Below are 21,319 nucleotides of genomic sequence, written 5' to 3'. Positions count from 1 at the left end.
AGATGGAAATCAATCAGGGGACCAAGGTAGAAAAAAAGCTTTAATGAAGATCTATTTAAGTAATATTTAAAATAAATAAATCATTTGTCTGAGAAACCACATCTAATAGAAATATAAATAATTATAGAATGAACACATAAGCTACATTTCCTGAAGTAATTCCTGTCTTGCAACATTTCCTGAATTATTTGTATTATGAAACAGTAGTGTGGCGCCATTAATTGATAAGCACTCTGTGCTATAGTTACCACGCTAATTGCAGCTCTTGAGGTCCTCGTCTCGCAGCTTCTCCAGCCGTTTGACAATTGGGATTGATTGCACAGGAGCTATTTTTAGAATGAAATGGCAAAAGAGTTTGGAGAGCAGCAGCCATTTTTTTGTGTGCTACAGCTGGTTTGGAAAATAAAAGTTGGATAAAAACGTTCTGAGTTGTCTTTTTGGGTATTTTTTTGGGAAATTCTGCTGAAGTTAGAGCTTCCTATTGGATAATTGATCTCACTTGTAGCAAGTTGAAGCTGGGGTCAGTGTTACATGACACACAGGATATTGCTTGGTGACATTGCTCTCAGAAGAGCAGCAGTTTTTCTTTGGAAACAGGACTGTTAAGGTAGATGGTAGATGAACTTTGGGGGCGTCCAGTTCTATAGAAAGGCAGTCCAGGAGTCAAGTTCATAATTTAAAATACCAGTGATAAAAGGCAAGATTGAAGATTAACTTTGAATGTGTTTGCTTCCCAACTCTGAAATGAAGAGGTTGGTTAACTGATCTGTTGTAGGTCTGCTTCTATGAGTGCTCTATGCCGAGAGAGAGTGAATGGCCGTGATTCACAAGGGCCAGTTGATGCTCAGGAGGTGTGACTGGGAGGAGACACCCCTTTAGTTAATCCCAGATTGGCTTTTGTTATCCCATCCTGCTCGCCTGCCTTACACAGAGTTCAGCTGGGGTAGATAAACAAATGGACAGGATTTTGTTGCTAATCTACTGTATGAAATCAGGGCTGTCTTCTTCTCTGAAAGTTTGTATAATAGGAGGCAAGGTTTGTAGGAAGAATAACAAACAGAAATATGTAGGAAGAGGAATAACCAGATTTATAGCTGGGGGGGGGACAAGCCTATTTTACCTTTGTAAATCAAATCGTATCAATAGTAGTAATACCTTGGCACTTCCACACAGCACTGCATCAGCAAATTTGAAGTGTTTTACTAAGGAGGTGTCCTTGTCCCCGTTTAGCTGTGGAAGTAAAGAAACGAATGGGTTGTGGTTACACAGAAGCTTGGCAGAGTGAGGGAGGGAATCTGTGTTTCATGACTTCAGCTGCTTTTTCCTTTTCAATAGCATGCCGTAAAGTATTATGGACTTACACACCTACGATGCGTCACTACTTCATACCCTGGAAAAGAGAAACACACACCTTTGTAAATGCTGCCAGTCTTGTATTCTTTCAGAGAAAACAAAGTACAAAGAATGCACTTCAGTTTTCCCCAGTAATAGCTTACAATACTGGCTTGCATAAAAAGATGAACGCAATCTGAATAGCTAGTCTTGCCAAATGTGCTACAAGAGATCCTCTAGCATGTTTTTGTCACTGAATATATTCCAGTCTTACAAATGGTAAACTTTAGAGATAAATTGGATGATAAATTAGATTAGATAAATGCATTTCATATTATTATGATACATATATAAAAATATGAAATGTGACTGTGTCTTCTATAGCTTGTTTTACTGTGATCTTTGTTTTTCCTCAAATTATGTGCAGCTGCCCCAGGACTCCTCTGTAAGTACATGAAGAGAGGGATGCAGTAGAATTAATCTCATAAACACTTCCTGGGCTCACTTCCTTTGGGAACAAATAGCGATAACTACAAATTTCAGATACAGTGAAAATAAATATGTACACGTTTTGCAAATAGAATACTTAGTATCTGAAACATTTCACTGTAGCATGTTGCTTCATTTTGATTTCAGGAATCAGAGCAACAGTTAAGCTGTTCATGTTTTACAGAGGCTGTGTCCTAACTTTCTATACATTTAACAGAGAGAGATGAGTAATACTGGAGAGATACTGGGCTACAGGTCACTTGGTATTTTTAGGACAGTTTCAGTGGTGATACCCCAGAAAATGCAGGGACCTGGGATCCGTGATGCAAAAAGCACTTTATACCTGTGTGGTACTCAGCTAGGCTTTGTCACCGGCTCAGCACAAGCTTGATGGACCCCATCTGATTTTAAAGAGGGAGTTGAGCAGATACCAGGCTCCGTTTTCTACCAGTATAGAAGGCTGTTTTTGAAGCAGCACAAAGTGAGTGCTTGAAGATATCTATACCTGAGATACAGACTCAGCTCCCGAGTCTCAGCATGTCCAGATCACTCCAGACAGTCTGTCTGCTTAAATGGTAATTTAAGGTGTAAAGGCCTCTCAGATTTTGCGTTGGCACTTTGCTGATGGGTGCCTCTACAGTGGACCCGACGTGGAACAGCCGCTGCATGCAGCGCAGCGAGCCGAGCCGTGCACTGGAGTGACTGGGTCTGGTACACACCTTGCTGCTACACCTGGTGGAGCAGCAAACTGGAGCGGTCACGTTGCAGCTGATCTGCCAGGGCTCATCTGCTAGGGCCTTGAGGAAGGAAACGGCATGAAGGGACAACAAGGACCCTCGTTCGATATATAAACCTCTCCAAACAAGGGATGTTGGCATAGAGGCAGAGTACTGAAAAATCTGTGAAACAAAAATGTTGCTTCCAGTGTAGCAGTGAAACAGACGACATGCAGGAGAGCAGAATAACAACTAAGGCTTATTATAGAGGTACATAGAGAAATAAAGAAAAGGTTAAGTAGCTGGTCACTGTTACTCAGTAGGTTTATGGACATACAAACTGGTTTTACGAAAATCTTTTAAAGTATTTTTTTTTTTTTTATTTAACAGCTCGTTCATAATTGAGTCCAAGAGAACATCGCTCTTTCTTTTTTATAACACAGCAAATTTTGGTGGAGACCTAGGTACTTTGAAGACTCTGTACATACTCCCTCATCCTGTAATCAGATGGCACAGGGTGAACAGTGCTTACGTTGACCTTCACTGGCATATATATTTCATACAACAAACATCAAGGCACAGTTCCTAAGTCTTAAGTCATACTGTAGCAATGCATATAAGAAAAATACCTGCGTGTAGATCTGAAGAAAAGGGCTTTGTTTAACCTAGCCTGGTCATTGCTGCATTTCTAAGTAACTGTCCTGGCCTAAAGAAAGTTTAAATTACCATTTGTGGGAAACAATTTACATTTCAAACTTGACCTGGCAGTGGTTTCTGATTTGACAGCAGCATTGCTGCTTTCGTATAGTGTCATTGTGAATTAACCTGGGAAACCAAAACTTGCAATCTAAGGCATCTCTTCAAAGAAGATAGCCTTTGGGGGGAACAGTGGGTACTTTGAAAAATGCACTGAACACACACAGGCTGAAGACACTGAGACCCTGGTGCACCGAGCTGGATGCTGGTGACACGAAATGACCAGGCTTTGTAAAAGCTTTGTTACTGTCAGCCCATTTCTGAAGAGATGGAGGGAATATTTCCAGCCTTGTCACCGTTTTGCTCAGGAAAGCCACAGACAGCAGCTGGAATGGAAATTCTCAGTGGATGTAAATAGTTTTATTGCTGCACGTCCAGGGCAAATTTGGTATGTCTGCTGGTTTTTGGCTTTTTTTTTGGTCTTTAATTATAAATAATTGGGCCAAGTAGGCATAGGTTTATCACATTTATCTTGGAAATAGTCTCAAATCAAAAGAATGGATTTGCTACATGATCATTATGCTAAGCTGTTTAAACTGGAGAAGCTGTGTGGAAAACACCGCAACTGTGGCAGCACAGGCATTACTTTGCAGTACTGAAAAGTTAACAGTGTGTCCATACTGACGGGTTGTTACCTATCAATTCCCATCCTAGGTCCTCAGTACAGCTGGAATCTGGCTTTCACTGAAATAGTCTTGGAATTGGGAGACTTTGTCACCTCATTTGGTGACATGTGTCACCTCACAAATCCCAGAATTTGGCCCAACACTAATTTTTTCTTTCTTTTTTTCTTTTTTTTTTTTTTTTTTTGTGCTTCATGAAACAATCTACTTCAAAACAGTGACCATGATATATTTTAAGGAGGGTTAATAGAGGAATATTGTTCCTGGTCCTGCTGGCTTCACAGAGCACAGTGACATCTTGTGGCTCATGAAAGGAGAGTGTAATTTTTTCCAGATGCATCCTAATTTCAGCTGCTTTACAGATGAATGTCAAAATAAATTCCAGACAACTACAAATGCATTACTTTCATCTGTAATATTCACCATTCTGCATTTTATTTTAAGTACGGGTTTGTTTTAAGTACTTTTTACTAGTGAAAAACGACTGAGCCTTGGTTACTACCATACTGCAAATGTTAGGGCTTCAGCTCACCGACATTCTTTGGAAAACTTTCAGCTCCAGGAATACTCCGGTCCCACTCTTGCTGATACAGGACTGAGAGTCAGCATTTCAAATGCCTAACTTAATTTAGCGTGTTATCACAATGACCAAAATCACCAAGTTGCTTTTGATGGGAATGAAAAGAAACAGCATAACTTGTTAGCATAAGGCAGAAACTTTTCTTTTTTTGCTATCTTCCCCCCCCCTCCTTTTTTTTTTTTTTTAACCTGATACTATTTTTTCGTCTTTTTACAGACCAAGCAGGTTTAAAGCTCGTCCCTGTTGTTTTGGGACCCTCCCCTGACATGGCTGTTCTTTGCAAGCTGATACTCGGATAAGATCCCAGTTGTCAGCATGAAAGGAAAAACTGCACATGGTAGTTGGAAATCTGCACCCCAGAAGAAGCCCTCTCCCTGCAATCGATATAAACATGCTTGCATCATTTGCAGAGGATTTATTTATCTCTATGGAGGGCGGAACACTACGGGTCTCAAGGATTTTTGGCGATACAACATAGGTAATTTTGCCCCTTCACTTACATGTCAGAATTAAAGAGGTGCTACATCCAGTCATGGTAAAGCTGGCGATACTCTGTAGTTAATGGATTATCCCCATTTAAAGCCTCTCCATCACAATGATGGATAAACTGTGTTTTATTCATTAGGCAAATGGTGTGTGTTTGTTCCTGTTGCAGGAGTACCAGAAAATTTAGATTTCCGTACAGTTCCTTTCTTTTTTCCCCCCCTTGTCCAGAAATACTGAGTCATTTAAGATACCCTAGTTCTAGCAAGGGATATCAAAGACATTGCTTTCTTGATTCTTTTAGCAAACATGGGAATAGTTTATGCATGTGAATGTATACAAAGGGATCACATGAATACAATACCTTGTAGGATTTTATTAATAATGCACTATCAAATATGACCCTTTGTATTTTTTGGCTGAATGTATGGTGTTCCCTGTTCAGTTGTTACTGGAATAAAACAGAATTGTGCTGGGGTTTATGCTTATGGAATAGCTGAACTTTGATGTAGGTAACAGTACAGCATTAAAATAAAAGCAGTAAAAAGATCAATTTTCTATTAATTTAAGTTTACTAAATAGAAAAATGCACATATTTAATTTTGGGGAAAGTGCCTCAAGTCTTCTGAACTAACAGACAAGAAAGATGAGAAACCACTTCATTTTCCCCCAGTGAGTGGCAGCGCAGCCAAATTCAAAGCCAATCTTTCCACCTTTTAACTGATGTTTATATGTTGAGTGCACCACTGCCTTAACTTCAACTTTGCTTTGTAGTGAAAAATGAATGGGAAATACTGGATTGCTCAAGAAATGGTCCAGAAGAACTGGAAGAACATTCAATGGTGGCTTATAAGGTAAGTAGACCAAGATTTATGTTGTCCATATCCTGACAGTTTATTTACCATTACACAATGAAATAAAATGCCATTGATTATTACATACAGAGATACTAGACCCACAAAATACTTCTGTGTCAGTGCAATTCTGGATGTAGCTGTACCAATGTTTTGGAATCTTTCTGAATAAAGTGACAGCAGTTTAGCTTTGCAGCAGTGTGCAGCTCCCTGATTTCCTCAGTCAGTGTGCTCAGTGCATAATAGTAATACAAAATAAAGACCTTGGCAGCACATTCTTTGACTTAGTTGTATAGTTGTAACAGTTGCTCTGAATTCATTTGCATGATAAGCTACAGCATAAAAACATTCACTTAAGAACTTGCATAGAAGGACGGGGGAGTGAAAGCAAATATGAATTACAGCTTTGCCTGTGAGGGGAAAACAGAATTTAGGGTATCAGGAGCTACAATGCAATGAAATATTTCTATAAAACATGCATAATCTAATATTACCTGAGCAACGCCTCTGAGAGCTCCAGACCGGCATTCCTTAAGCTGTCCCAGATGGACGAGGAAGTGAGTGGCTCTGGAATTCCATCCCTGTTAAAACAGCAAGAACATTCATCGGGGTTTCCTACTGGGAGAGGATAAACACATGATTAAAAGTTGGTGGCTTTTTGTGATTGCTTCTTGAATTTTGTAATAGATCATCATATGCGTTATTGTTAATTATATTTTGGTGATGGCAGCCTTCTAATTTAAGAGTTGTTTTAAAAAATATTTTTATGCTATATGCCTACCTGTAAGTGACGTGTATTTTTGCATTTTGCAGGGAACCCTGTATATTTTTGGTGGAATGGTGGATTCTGCTTTCACACAAGGAAAAACTCCTCTCTGGATATATGACACTGGTACGATAGACAATAGCCAGTCTTTTCCATGGGACATTCCAAGTCCATAGGTACTGATAAATAATAAAAAACAAACTGTTTTCTGCTGCCTGTTACATAGCCTTCCCGAGGCTTTACCAGAAGTAATGTGTGTGAAACAGTGTGCATATTTCCCCCCTAAAATTAGGCTGTTAAACTATCAAAGAGTCAGCTCTTACTTCAATTAGAAAGTATTTTATGGGAAAGTTTTATGTATTTTAAAGTCTCAGAATTTTCATTCCTCCCCGCCCCTCCACAGTTCACTATTTGATCATAAACCTCAATAATTATTACATATAACATTTAAAGTTTTTTCCTTATGTTACAGTTTTAAAAACCAAGCTCTTTGTTTTATTGTGGAGAAAAGTAGATCAGTATATCTCATTTTGCATTTTTACTGAAGAAGTTCATAAGCTGGCAACAGCAACGACTGAACAGGAAAAAACAAGAATAATTAAATAAGAAGGCTGGAAATTAACATCAGCATTTCATAACACAGGGTTTTTCTTTCTGAAGAACAAACATTTGGGATCTTTTAAGCATGTATTCTAATAAAACAGTGTGACAATTTAATAGCAATGTCATACGCTATATATTCTCACTTTAGAAATACTGTGTATAGTAATGGCTGCTTATTTTGATGTCAGATGGATGGGGGAGAGAGAGAGACCCTGTTCTTTTTGAGTTAGTAAATCTTGTGGCAGGACCAAGATTTAAGTTTCCTGGCTTCATTCGCTACTTCAGTATGTAACCTTAAGGCAATGGGTTGGGTTTTTTAATCCTTTCTTTGTTTTCCACCATTTGTCTGAAACACCCACTGAAAGAACAGAGAACCTCAGATAGAATATATGTCACTGGAGAAAGTGTCTTATTACTCACAGTACTTATCAGTGAAAATTGGGAATGAGTTAGTCAGAATTTGTGCGTGTCTAGCGTTTTCATGGTCATTACTTAAAATCTTTCCTGGCAAGTAGAGCTTTTAGTAATGTAAGCTTGCCCTGCTTCCTCGTTGTGTCTCTGGTGCTGGGTATCTGGTATTATCACTCCCTCACGGTGATCAGAGATCAGTGATCTCTGACTGCTCGTTCAGGACTACTTTGACGCAATCTGTGAAAAGGCCCAAGAAAAATAAGGGTGTTGTCATAAGGTTTATGTAGTAAGTGGAGGGAGCCATACATCCATCAGTAGATCTGAGGATTCTGCAAGTTCAGAAATGCTGAAAATCACAGATTATTTCTGCAATGTGAAATTTAGCCTTAGGAAACAGGAAACCCAGTATGGAATCTCTGTGATTCAGTATCAGATAAGGGTACAGGAAAACTATTTAAACTATGTCTCCTGGTACTGCTGCCTTAGTGGGAAATAGATTTCTTCATCCTTGTCAGTGGAAAACACCAGGATGAGACTGACTTGAAAATTAGAGCTGTAATTTGAAAAATTAATGTTGGAGGAGTGTCCTCTTGTGGTCTGAGATATAAACTGCGCTTTATTAAAACAATCCCCTAGATTCTGCAAGATGGACAGAGTGCTGTAACGTACCAGCAGAGACTGAGGTAAGGAGCCAGGAAGTGGTGAATGTGTGAATCAAATGCCTGTTGCTTTGTTGATTAAACAGATTGCTTTGAAATATGTTCCCCCAAACAGTTCCAATCTCATCTCTTCAGAGACACGTGGCTATACTTTATTTCTTTGCACTTCCAATAACTAAGGCTTTTTCCTTCTTTAAAACAGTGTTTAAAAAAATACTGCTCTTAAAATTTAAGTCCTGTGTAAGAAGTTAAGTCCTCTCTACTACTGCTTCTGGTTTTCTGATAGCCTTGTCAAGAAAACTAATTTTAAATGGAATATTGCAACCATACGTGAAGCCTGTGCTTTTAAAAGTAGGGTTGTGAAAACAAAGGGGCAGCCACACTAAAAATTTTGAAATGGGAAGTGCTGCAGCATTTATGAAACCTCAGTGGAAGCATTTACGTCTTGGTCTTAAGAGACTGGGTTTATATATCATTACCTGTAAAGAATTTTTTTGCTATTGAAACTTCATCCTCACAGTGTTACTACACTATAAAATTATATAAAAAAATCCTTAATGTAGGATGCAGCTACTACTGCACTTACCTGTGTTTGGTGGAGGAGTCAAGACAAAGTTTGGGACTGCAGGATCATTTGTGGGGTGTTATACAGTTGATGATATTTTGTTTACATACAACAAATATGACAGAATTATGTATCAACTCCTTCTTACACATAGGATCAAATGGTTTCTTGTAGTTATCCTAAACAGAATATAGAGAACATGCCCCTGCCCCCTGCAATGGGCTGTTTGAGAAGAAATAACCAAAGCAAAACAAAAGGCCAAACCCAAAACTTGGCTTGTGTTTTGTTCCAGCTTTAGCTGGGCCTCCCCAGGTTTGGGTCCACAAGTCTCAGCGGTGCTGACACTGCTGCGAATGCCGCAGGAACCGGCTGGTTTCTTCCTGAGGGCCAGGGCATACATAGCCTCGGACTTGCGGCAGGGCAAATCCACGCCAAGCACGGGGACGGAGAGCTACTCTTGGGAGTAAAGCCTCCTCGGTGCAGGAAGGCTGTGCTTGATGGTGGAAAGGGCTACATCCCCCCATCCTATTCCCAGGCGTACTGGGAGTACTATAGGGGTACTATGGCCGATGCGCATTGCGGAGCTGTGCGTGGCAGCAGGTGTGACGGCAGTACCGCTGATGTGGCACCGAGACGGGGCTGTGGGCGTGACGTGCCGTGGCGGGTTGGAAAAGGGAGGGGTGCTTCGGTTTGAGGATGGTTTGTATTTGCGTCCCTACAGATCTTCCGGGGTGGATTTATTCTGCATTTTCAAAGCAGTTTAACACAACCTAAACCCATGGTTTTCCTCACTTGGGAATATTCCCAAGTCAGACATTGCTACTGATAGGACTTGATCTGTAAACGGGTTTTTGTCTTTTTATGAAATGGTTTTAGAGCTCAGCGCCAGCTAACAGGAAAGGTCACAGTGCAGTAGCGTACCGTTCCAGTATGTACATCTACGGGGGATACTTTGGCATTAGAGGCATTTCACAGGAGTTTTGGGCTTTCTGTTTTGGTAAGTTAAAAAGCACGACAAGGCTTTCATCCGGTGTAAAACTATGACTGCTGCAGGAAAGCACGGCTTGCTCTCTTCAGAAAATTCTTGTCAGTAGAAATGTAAGGTAGTTTTGGCTTCTGTTTGGCAGTATTTAATTATGAATTCTGTCGATTAAATTAATACCCAGCTGAGATTAATTGGATTGTATTACACTGGAAGAAGTTTCACAGTATTTGCCAGCTTTAGAGCTGAAAATCAGCAAGAATGAAGAATTTAGCGAACAGTGAACAGAACAAGGATTACCAAAAACTTTGGGACGTAGCAGAGACCCTGATTTCAGCCTATTAATGCCATCTGTTGAATCACAAATCTAGAACCGACTGTGGGGAGCCAAACCTGACAGGAGATGGTTTCGTTAGCATATTCATCATTAATCTGGTGGTTGCAAACCAGATGATTCCCAGAGACTTCCTAAATGGATAACTTTTGTTATCTGGTGGCCATTCAGTCACTATTTTGAAATAACTGATGCGTTTATCTCATCCTTCATTCCCTCACATGGAGAATAAGCACAGACGTTACTGAAGGAGTGTTTTTGTTGACTGATCTTTTTCTCCTCTTGCAGCCAGGAAATTATCTTTGTCAGAGTTCATGAATTAACAAAGCCACAGGAAAAACTGCTCTGCAAATAAAATTTCCATGGTGTCTGTTATACAGCAGCTGACATTTTCATTTAAAAAATTATTTTAAAACTGATCTTTTAAATGCACTTTTTCAGTGTCAGAATTTAAATTGTTAGCTTATATTAAGCTTAGAGTAGAAACCCTTATTCTCAACAGAATTGTTACTTTCTTCTTGAAATAAATCCCTTCTCAAATACTAAGGTAAATTTGGTACATCTATAAATTAATATTTTCCTTTCAGATACAAGAAAGTGGTCATGTGTTTCCCCCCCATCCCACAGTACTGGCCCAGGACCTCGGCATGGCCACTCAGCAGTCGTCTATCACACTGGCATGTACCTCTTTGGCGGACTGATGGGTCTGAGTGAACAGAAGGACTTGTGGAAGTGGGACTTTGTAAGCAGCAGCTGGTCCAGCATCAGAACAAGGTAAGCTATGCTATTTGTTACACTAAATTAACAGGGAAAGAGAGAATTGATGTTACCATTTGATAACCGTGTGCAGGAAGAGCAGGAGACGCTGCCCTTTTGGCAACTGTAGGAATTGTTCAGATCAAGATGTAGTTACTGCTGCCATCCCTGGGGCTCCAGTTGGCTTTGCTTGGAAGAGTGGTTGGCAAGGCGTTGATGCAGCTGTCAGCAGTGTAATTTTGATGTTCCAATGCAGCTGTTTAGTAGTCATCCTTCTGAGTCAGAAGAAAAATAGAGGCTAAAATCAGTCTTAGTTCCTTGTTTATCTGCCCTTAACTGCTGGTTTCTCTCAACATTCAGCCAAGGACCTCCTCCAGTGGTAGGTCACGCTTCAATAGTCTTCAGAGACTCTATGCTGATTTTTGGAGGAGGGATTTCAAATTCCAGTTGTAACGGTGACCTCTGGAAGTATCATTTCCATATGCAGACATGGAAGAAGCATAGTTGTACCACAAAGGCAAGCTTTTCTCCTAAAATGTATCACTGCATCTTAGGAGTCGGTGTTGATTTCCAAACTACCTCAGAGGTCACCAGTACGTTCCCCAGCCACTGGAAGAGTAAGCAGAAGGGCCATCAGCAGCTGGTGGCCATCCCGAAGCACACTCGCTTCTGCAACTACTTCTGCCAACAGCCTGCGTACAGAGCGTTCAGCAACGAGGAAAGCACTGCAATGGAAATGAAAACCTTCAGCTTGCCTCTGGAGCCAGGGGGCTTCGGTGCATTTCAAACCACTTCAGAGGCAGAACCAGACCCGAACAGAGCAACAAGCACTTTGTCAAAGGACGAGTCGCTCCGTCTGCTTGTCTCTTCAGAAGAAGAGACTTGTGCTGCTGCTCAGGTCGTGGGAGAAGAGGGGGGACCCAGCTGTCAGCATGTGCCCACAGTGGATGCAGTTAGCAGTGACACCAACATGCTGCTGCTCATTGGGGGTAAACCTTTGTCCAGCGTCTCTGAGATCTCGTTCTGGCAAATGGAGTTTGATAGCTTGTGATCACTTTGATTGCAAAGTGAAAGAATAAATTTCCACCAGTGTGCCAGTAGGTGGTAAACCAACTGCTTGCAACTGTCTTCAGTTTCCAGTCAGCACACTGGGGAAAAGAAAACTTAAACCTTCTCATACTTGCTGCGAACAGATTTTTTACGATGTGAACAAAACCCGACATATATTTAAGTCACAACTTGCATGCAAGTTGCAATTTCTGAGAGGAGTTTGTTGGAATGCTGCTCTTTTCGTTACTTCTCTTTTGCTCAGTTAATATCCCTTCAATTTGCAGTGGCTGATGCTGCCTTGAAGATCAGAACTACAAGTAACTCCTACTGACTCCACAATTGCCATTTCAGGTGCAAAGCTTGCTTGTTTTGCACTGGCACAAGAAATAAATGTGCACCCCAAAAAATGTACTTGAATCAAGTACGTGCACATTATGGTCATGTTTGAGGGATCTGATGAATCTTATTGGCAACATTTTCTAAGGTTTTTAAGATTTTTTGTTTCTTGAAGGAGGGTTCTTTGCAAAATATATTTGCAACACGAGTTGGCCTGTAATAAAGAAGCCGCCCAACAGGCAGATTAGCAAGTGAAATCTAGAAGCAATTCAAGGATTGCATCTAACCCTGAGGAAGAAAAACCACAAGCCTCCCTTGAAAATCACGTGCAGCATTAGACCAGAGGAAGTATGTTACACCTGGAGGAACACAGGAGCTGCCAAGTGACTGCTGGGTTTAATGACTGAGCGCAGGTTCAAGAGGGTTTAGCTTTCTACTGGAGGGGTTAAAAACAAAACTAAAAAAAAAAAAAGAGGAAGACTTTACAGGAGCAGCACAAAACATAAGCTGTTGAGACCGGTAACTCACATTGAGCCACAAAGGGATTTCTGCTTTTCCAACTCCCATCTCTCTCTGTTCTGTCAACATGTGTAGTATTTGGTACACATTTAGCCCCTACACTAGTAACTCCTGAGTTCACGTATGGTTTGTTTTTCTTTGTTGAAAAGAAAAAGTGCTTCTTTAGAGAGATAATACTGTCCAGTGTTTCAAGTGTTTATATCCGTGGAAGTTACTAAGCCACGGCCTTCTGACTGAGCTTCAGCCATCTGTAAGAAGAGATGCTGATGTGTGAGATTACTGGAAAGCGTAATTTAATACTTCTGAATATTTGAAAAGATCACTTCTCAAAAGTTTCATAGGAATGAATGTTAAGTGAGAGTATTTACAGATACTTTCATCATCTCTTCACAAGTAGCTGTCACATGAATTTGACAGGAAAATTATAGATGAGTTCACAAAAAGCTACTTAAGAGTTCTGTGGACCTTCCGTAACCTTTGTTTGGAAACAGGGAGGATTGTGTGCTGCCATATAAATAAAGCCTGCTGCCTTGCGTATCAGCGTGTACTCATTTTCTGAGCTTTTGTGAATTTCAAATATGTATTTCTGTTTTCAAACTGAACAAAGAACTTACCTTTCTGAACAAGGAACACCCTCCCACAAGCCCCGGTCACCTCACGGCACTTCAGCCAGCCTCGAGGGCTGCCCAGACTTTGAATTTCTCCTCCAAGAAGGGGGAATTGCCCAGTTTGTGGAGGCACGTTTGGGAAGGACTTCAGTACAGCGAGTTGAGCACGTACAGAGCACTGCAGTCTTAAATCAGCAGCGTGTTTTTCTTCTGCTAGCTGACGTGTCTGTGTTGGCATTATCCAGAGAGCTGCCGTAACATACAGGCTTTTATCTAGGACTGACGAGGGAAGGAAGTTTAACTGCAACGGGCAACAATAAACCAGTGTCTTTCCAAGTCATGTGGAGGCCTCCTGGCAGGTACAGGTATCCTGGGGATGTGCACGAGCCCCAGGAAAATGCCATCCAGCCTCTGCCATTCCTTTCTCCCGCCCGCCCCCCCCAAACTCTCCTCCCTTTGGCAGCCCCACAGAGGGTTTAACATTTACTCGGAGCCAACACAGGCAGGACACGAGCCAGCCCAAAGGCGATGGCTTGGCACGGGGAAGAAAAAGCAGCTTGCAGAACGTGCCCATCTCCCCCATCTCCTCTCCTCGCCTCTGCCGGCGTGCCAAGGCAGGTGGCTGCACCAGCACCTTCAGCACTGCGCCAGCTCCCCCACCCGAGAGACCCTAACCCCCCAAACCAGCCCGATGCCGCAGGGGGGCCGTGCAGGACCGAGGTGCACCGGAGCCCAGGAGGGGCTCTGGCTGGAGAGATGCGGGCTCAGGGGTTGCTGCCGGGAGGCTGAGCCGCGGTTAAGCCCAGGTACTGCTGGGGCAGAGAGCTCCCATCCCAAAGTGGGACTCCGCTACAGCAGCACACTGCAGCCACCAGACACCGTTTCTCCCCTCGCTGGCCTGCTCCCAGGTCTTTAAAAACCACGGGTGAGCTCACGCTGGAAGGAAAGGGGTCTGAGACGTGCAGTGACCGCGTCCTGCAGGCGCTCACCAGCAGCACTGCCTGGCATCTCAGTCCCTTCTGGGCACGCGTGACCCGTGTTTCAGGTTCTCTCCCCAGAAACGGTATCCAGGACCTAGGCACACAATCCTTGCTTGTACCACTGTGTCGCATTTCCTGGGCCATCTTCCCCTTCAAAACTCAACCAGTGCTATCAGCTACACTTTACAGGTGTCTCAGAGAACCACAACTGGTTTCACTCCCGTTTTCCTGGCACATTTTTATCCAACACAGTCACCTTCTCACAGCGATAGAGGAGCTGTTGTGGATGTACTCATGATGCTTCTCCTAACTGCAGCAGTTCATAGGAATTCCTCCCAGGCCCAAGCGAGTGACTATAAGCTGCTGCCATCTGAACGCTCTGTGGTGGCCTGCATGAAATAATGAATGGAATTACTCCAGCTAACGGCAACTGTTTAGAAACAAAACAAAACGCACCATTTTTTTGGCTGGGCACGGACTGAAGGGGCTGCCACTGAAGCTAGCTGTTTTAAAATGTCTCTGGAAAAAAGGGAAGCTTGCATGTCTCTGATACACCCACAGTCCAACTCAGTCCGTAGCACAAAAGCAAAAGGATGCAGCGTTCTTTAGTAATCTTGTCTGAGACATGAGATGCACTGTTGTATCATCAATCATGCATACAAGAGAACAAATTGATCAGCCTCAACTATCTCAACAAACTCATTGTCTTTAATTACCATCTGGTTTCTGAACATTAAAATGCATGAACGGCAGAGGGATTTTCATTTAAAATGTAGACATTTAAAGAGGGGTTTTTAAAATAATAATTAAAATATCTGAACTAAACATGTTTCGTTGTTTTGAGTTATAAATGGATTTGGAGAACAATTCAGTGACTTATTAGTGGGATCGTATTGACCTACACAACAAATTATGCCACAAGGGAAACTACTTTCTCTGAACTTACTGATTAGGATGGAATTATTTATCTTCCTTTTGATACTTTCCCAAGTTTATTAATTGCTGAGAATGAAGATGATCAAATGGTTTGGTTGCCCTTTGGTGCATTCCTAAGCATTGCACCAAACTCGGGGTTCGGAAATAAAAAGTTTCCTTTAAATAATAATTAGCACTATCATACTTCAAAACATAAACCAAACCCTTATTGGAAATAAAAGCAAGACTGCTCCGTTGACAGGCACATACCTTTGTTGGCATGTTGTGCAACTACACTTGGGAGTTCAAGCTTCCCTTCAGGGCACACACCTCGGTACTTCGATTTTCAAAACCACTGAACACCTGACAGCCCTCCTGGACAATCTCAGCTCTTTTGGAAAGGCAGCATTTAATTCTTTAGCAAGTTTAGATGTCATCTTAAGTTATGCTTTAATTGACAACAAATTAAGTGTATAACATGGCCTGCAGTTATGACATCCAAAATAAGTTTACAAATCTCTCTAACCCAGGTGCCCTTTTCTCCAATTAGATGCTGCCAAGCAACCTTTGCATACAGACAAAAAAAAAAAAAAATACGCTGCCACAGAGGCCCCTTGCCCCGATGGTGGGGTGATGCTCGGCTCTGCCACACACCTTTGGCTTCCATTTCAGGGGTGCAGCAGCCACCGTCCCTCACTGCACGGCTCATGTCCCAAGCCCCAGCCGCCTCACCTGCCTCGTACTGCCACACCAGCGTAACACAGCGTTGCTTAAAGATGACTCGGCGAGACTTCTGTGCTGATGTGGTATATTTAAGACAAAACTACAGTATAAACATTTCAAGATTGGGTGGAGTGGACTACAAATCACAGTTTCTTGTTCCCATATACAGTTTCAACACAGATTTCAGTGCAGTGCCTAACACAGTTCATACCTCACTATTGTGAAACAGAAGCAAGAGGGTGCACTTTGTTTTATGTAAAAAAAACCCAAATAAATTATACATTGAGAGCTATTGCCAAGCTTTACATATAAAAGGTAAAAATTGTAGTTAGTGTGGCTTTAACAAAAAAATCTAGCTAAAAAAATATTCTTACATCAAAAATAAGTTTGTCCAGTTATAGGTAGGGAGGGTCTGGTGTGTGTTTAAGAAAGCCAAACAGTAGAAAGGAGGTGAATTTTGTAGGAGAATCTTGCGGCTCCTGGCCACAAAGGGTCCAACATGGCTGCAGGGGCAGCACCCGCTCCAGTGCATAACCATGCGCGATGCTGAGCGACGGGTCCTGGCTCCCAACAGGCTGTGCCGACCGCTTGGATCTCCCTCCCAAACACTGTGAGACAAGACAGTGCAGCACTTCATGAAATCATACCAACTCCAGCTCCACTTGAGCATGGTGGGCACATCTGTGGTGCTCACACTCGGACCAAACACACACACACCCAGATTACACCCGTGTGACAGAAAGGCCATTAGCGTGGGTTATTTTTATTTTTTTGGTATTAAAGTTACGATTGTCTAGCTGCATTTGAAAGCTGTGACGTTACCATGTCTAACAGCTATATATACACACCACACACACACCCCCCAGCTTTCTAGACTAAGAAACACTGTGTGCCCAGACAGAGCTTTAAACGCTAGCTGGCCGTGAAACAGAGCTGCTAACACTTAACCTGCAGAAGATTTGGGTTGTACCAGAATATGTTCATAATGTGAAAAATATATTCAGTGCCGTCTGTGAAGGATATGCTGATCTTAACAGTGCATCTTTACTTCAAGAAACAAGACTGAGCAAGGTGTGGACCAAAGGCTAACGGGCCAGGGCTGAAAAGTTTGTGGAAAGAGACCCAAATGTAACTGGACCGTTCACCTGAGCGCCTCTCACAGTGCTGCAAATTTTCTTGCTGAAGTTGCGTCCAAAAAATTGTCCAAACCTCAACTTCTACACAGCTGTCTGTCTTTGACAATGTATACATGGAAATTAAGTTCAAAATCGAACACATTCAAGCTAATCCATTAACCGTGACTGACTACCAGGTAAGTAGTTATTTTGTCATTATGACTTACCTACTATTAAATCCTTTTACCACTGAATTAAAGAGACACCCTTAATTCAAGTGTAAGAGGGCCTGAACCCCCACATTTTAATGCCCATTTCAAAAGCTTGGAAGACCGTTACCAAGTACTCCGCGCACCCCGACTCTCTGGGCTCTGCCTGTTGGACTAAACAGGTGAGGCTGAATTGCAGTTCCAAGATGCAGCACCTCCTCAAGATCAATGAGTTCGAGATACAGGCTGGGGTTTTTGTTCTTATAAATGTTAAGATTTCTATAAAACGTTCTACTCCAATCACTTATGGAGTGTGACTGGAGTAAAATCACTTTTACTTTTAGATCCAATCACGTTTTTAGTTTAACTGGTTTTTAATTATTGAGTGAAAAGCAAGCACCTGTGTCTAATCAGCATTGCCTGCACACGCAGCAAAAGGGTACTAGGCCAGTTACTGGGGACAGGCTGGGACATATATTAGTCAATCAATAGGGCATAACTTTGGAAATAAATTTGATTTTTTAAATTTTTTTATTATTTTTTTATATCGGGGAGCTGGCTTTTTCCAAACGACTGCAACAGATCGTGCATTTATTCATTCCTGTCAACCCTTACAGTGGCTGGCAGACCTGCCAACATCCCAACACCTGAGTCAAAAGTTATAAATTTTATAAATCTTTTTAAACAAGTACAAAAAAATAAACTTTTAGAGGATGGTTGGACCTTATAGCCAAGCATAGTGTAAGCAATGGTAGGAAACCCCCTTTTTTCTCAGTAGCACACAGGCATTAAATAATACTTTGTTAACTCTAGCTGTAGGAACTATTATACTTACTTGTGCTCCATAAAATGCAGGGGCTAAGTAATGCTGCGTTACCTGTTAGCCTGTCACAATACAACATGATACCTGTAGTTTTAAAGCAAAACAGTGATGTCAAATGACAGGACGTTCAGATACCCGTGTGTCTGGTCAGATCACGTTAACTGTGGCGCCTTAGTCTCACCACGCTCTGTATATAAACACTGATTTCGATTAGCTAAATAAGCTACGTTGAGTTAAATGGAGTGAATATTTGCTCCAAGTATCAGATATCACTGCAGATTCTGCAGTTTTGCAGCCTCAAATCTTACTAGAAATTGCCAAGTCCCCAGTTTTAATAGTTGAAAAATTTGAATTTTTAAATAAAGTTTCAAGTATTAGTCCTCTGAAAATTGAAGAAAACCTTGCCCATTTGAAATTTTTGTATTTACACACATCTGCACACACACAACATTCCCCTCCATCACCACTATCCTGACCATGCTGAAATAACAGTTGGCTGCTTGGAACCATTTAGATTTTAAGGGGACACACTCACCACACATGTTATTTACTTGTTATTTGCTGTACATGATTGCTCGGGAGGAATCTGAGGATGGTATTCAACACGCAATGCTGTAAAACTGTAAACTTCTGTGATTCTGCTTTTGGGAGGGATTCAAGTTAACAGTTCACAGAGCTCCCGAACCCAACGGGAAGAGTCAAATATCAAACATGCCTTAAAGAGAAAATGTACTGCATTCTGTCTATTTACAAAACCAACACATGTAGCTGGCGAATGCCAGCTCAGCTGCTGAGCAAACAGATGAATAGCAAGTGCCAAGTTTCCCCACACAGTCCTGGCTTTGTGCAGGAAGCAGACTGTTGCAGCCATAGCTTCCCTTTTCCTGCAGGAACTTTGCTGGCAAGTGTATTATTAATCCAGACCAAGACATTTGATATTTGAATCAGGAACCTTCTACATTTTAATATGCAATAAGGCTCAGCCTTAAACCTATTTAAAAAAAAAAGCCGATAAACTGGAAGTACCAATGACAGAGCTCAATGGCTGGTGAGCAGAAACAGTCCCCCTGGTCCAGGACAGCAGCTCCCCCCCGGCTGGCAGTGCCGGGAGCGGGGAGCCTGCCCACTGAGCCCCAGGCTGCAGCGGGCAGGTGATGCGCCCGTTACCCATTTTGACTCCCCGTTCTGGAGGCAACGGCTGCAAATCGCTGTCTACAGAGAGTCACTCTGGCATGTTGGCCCCAAGAGCTCCCTATGGTTTCCACGTTTCTCTGTTAAGGCCTCGGGGGTTTGAGAAGTGGCAGTGGGTCACGTGAATGCCACGTGGCTTCTTCCTCAACACTCTCATTCAGCATCTTGCAAACAAGAGCACCAGTAAGGATGCCCTAGTCTGAAAGCAGCAGCCTAGCCAGGCACCAGCTTACTCACACAACCCACAGTGGTTTGGTCCAAATCTTCGTCTGCAGTGAGACACGTGCACACAGCCAGTGTGCAGAAATGAGGTTGTGCATACAGGTGTCAGAACCAACTTTCACATTTAAAATTATTTCTAAAAACCACAGGTATAGAAGTATGTATAAACAGCGGCAGTATGCAGAAAACAACCTCCAACCCCAGTCATATGTACAAAGCTCTCCCTAAGAAAGATCCCAGCGGTTTCATCTGAGCTTCCCTGTTAGCAGGTATGGAGTTCATCATCGGGCCTCCATCCCTCCAACTCTGCACTGACCTTTTTCACAGGCTGTGTCCCAAGGGTCCATGTGCTGCTCACCTCTACACGTCCCTATGAGGATATTGCTGCCCAGAACTCAAATTAAGTCTTCCAACCCACACATATTGTAACCTGTACTTCACCGCAGCACCAAAAGGCCTTCACCAGCTCTGTGGAGCATGCTTTTGCAAGTGCTCCTACTTTTCTTCTACAAAGAAGTGAACTGCTTACAGGGACTTCTGATCTTTTTTTCTGGTTTTCACCTTATTCTTTCTATTCTTTGTTCCACATACAACTATTAGATGACACTTGGAACAGGACTCAAGGTGCTATTAAGAACTGATCTAGTTGTACCCCCATGCCGCTAACACACCTGGTAAGTATTCCCAAAGCACAGCATCTGGAAAAAAACACCCAGAAATAGTATGAATAGAAACAAGAAATTTCTTTTCCCTACTAGTCCTATATGACAACAAAACTAACCAACAAGCAGTTTGTGAAGTAAGGTACGCTCATACCTCTACTGCTTCAGCATGTAAAACACACATATCTCTAGCCTAAAACACCTGTATTTGAGTCACACAGGAAATGAAATAATCAGTGTCGTAACGTGGGACCTCTGCTGAAGTCTGCTAATGCTATAAGCTGTTTGGCAGGTTAATTTTCCTTTTCCTGGTTGCAATGAGCAGCTCAAATCCAGTCGATGTAGATAGTCACTGATGGACTAGATTTTCATTCTTCCCAGGTACTGTAACAAGAGGTGCAAGGATTATTAAGGGGTTTAAGGCCAAAAGAAGAGTATGTGTTGGTAAAAGAAATGAAAAACAAAGGGAACAATCACACAGAAGAAAACGTCCTTGGCCGCATGGAACAGTCACCACCACCGTGAACCACCGTGCACAGTGTGGCCACAAGGTGGCCCTACAAGTTCTCCTGATCTTTCCAATATTCATCCACACAGGTCAGGGGACAGCTGCTCACACACTACGTAGCTAGCATCACAGTGAACGCTTCTCATTAACACTTGAGAGGCAGCACAGGGTAAGTAAGACTAAACCTAGCGTGAGTGGAATGCAACTAGATTCTGTTCCTCACGTTCAGAACTAGCTCCAGTGTGATGTTTCACTTCTCCTGAGGGAGAAGATCAAATGTGCATGTGGTTTTATTTCCCGGTTTAGACTGTAATTCCAGTTAGATCACAGTAAAAGTAAAAGTCTCTTCCTGGATCCTAGCAACCCAGCTGGCTGTCTGACTTCCATTCAGCAAGAGTTTGATCCCAAGCAAGTCTTTTTGAAGGATCCCTTGGAGATGTGTTAGAAGATCTGAGGTTTTTTACAAGGTGGGACGTGCAGAAACTCCTAGAGTTCAGTGGTGAGTAAACACTTCGTTCTTACTGTAGCATCCTCAGTAACTGGGCTAAA

At 42.2% G+C, this 21,319-nt stretch overlaps 2 protein-coding genes across 8 annotated transcripts in view; one reads left to right on the top strand and one right to left on the bottom strand.

Annotated features, from left to right (window-relative positions):
• LOC308068623 (uncharacterized protein) overlaps nt 1–14,854 on the top strand; it is a 38,088-nt gene extending 23,234 nt beyond the window's left edge. For both annotated transcript variants that reach the window (XM_080399529.1, XM_080399530.1), the window contains 7 exons: nt 4,713–4,974; nt 5,754–5,833; nt 6,647–6,725; nt 8,250–8,296; nt 9,714–9,834; nt 10,741–10,927; nt 11,270–14,854. In XM_080399529.1, coding sequence (XP_080255655.1) covers nt 4,812–4,974; nt 5,754–5,833; nt 6,647–6,725; nt 8,250–8,296; nt 9,714–9,834; nt 10,741–10,927; nt 11,270–11,960 — 1,368 coding nt within the window. In that variant the 5' untranslated portion in view covers nt 4,713–4,811 and the 3' untranslated portion in view covers nt 11,961–14,854. The remainder of the gene's footprint in view (nt 1–4,712; nt 4,975–5,753; nt 5,834–6,646; nt 6,726–8,249; nt 8,297–9,713; nt 9,835–10,740; nt 10,928–11,269) is intronic.
• The window catches only part of EPB41L5 (erythrocyte membrane protein band 4.1 like 5), a 65,942-nt gene continuing 56,595 nt past the window's right edge, over nt 11,973–21,319 (bottom strand). For 3 of the 6 annotated variants that reach the window (XM_080399523.1, XM_080399528.1, XM_080399525.1), the window contains exon 26: nt 11,973–21,314. In XM_080399523.1, coding sequence (XP_080255649.1) covers nt 21,257–21,314 — 58 coding nt within the window. In that variant the 3' untranslated portion in view covers nt 11,973–21,256. The remainder of the gene's footprint in view (nt 21,315–21,319) is intronic. The other 3 variants (XM_080399526.1, XM_080399527.1, XM_080399524.1) reach the window with 1 other exon arrangement.

This window comes from Falco punctatus (assembly GCF_963210335.1).
Source record: "Falco punctatus genome assembly, chromosome: 8".
In the NCBI taxonomy this organism is placed as follows: Eukaryota; Metazoa; Chordata; class Aves; order Falconiformes; family Falconidae; genus Falco; species Falco punctatus.
Note: the sequence above shows the minus strand (reverse complement) of the source record. Positions and strands in the feature narration are given on the sequence as shown.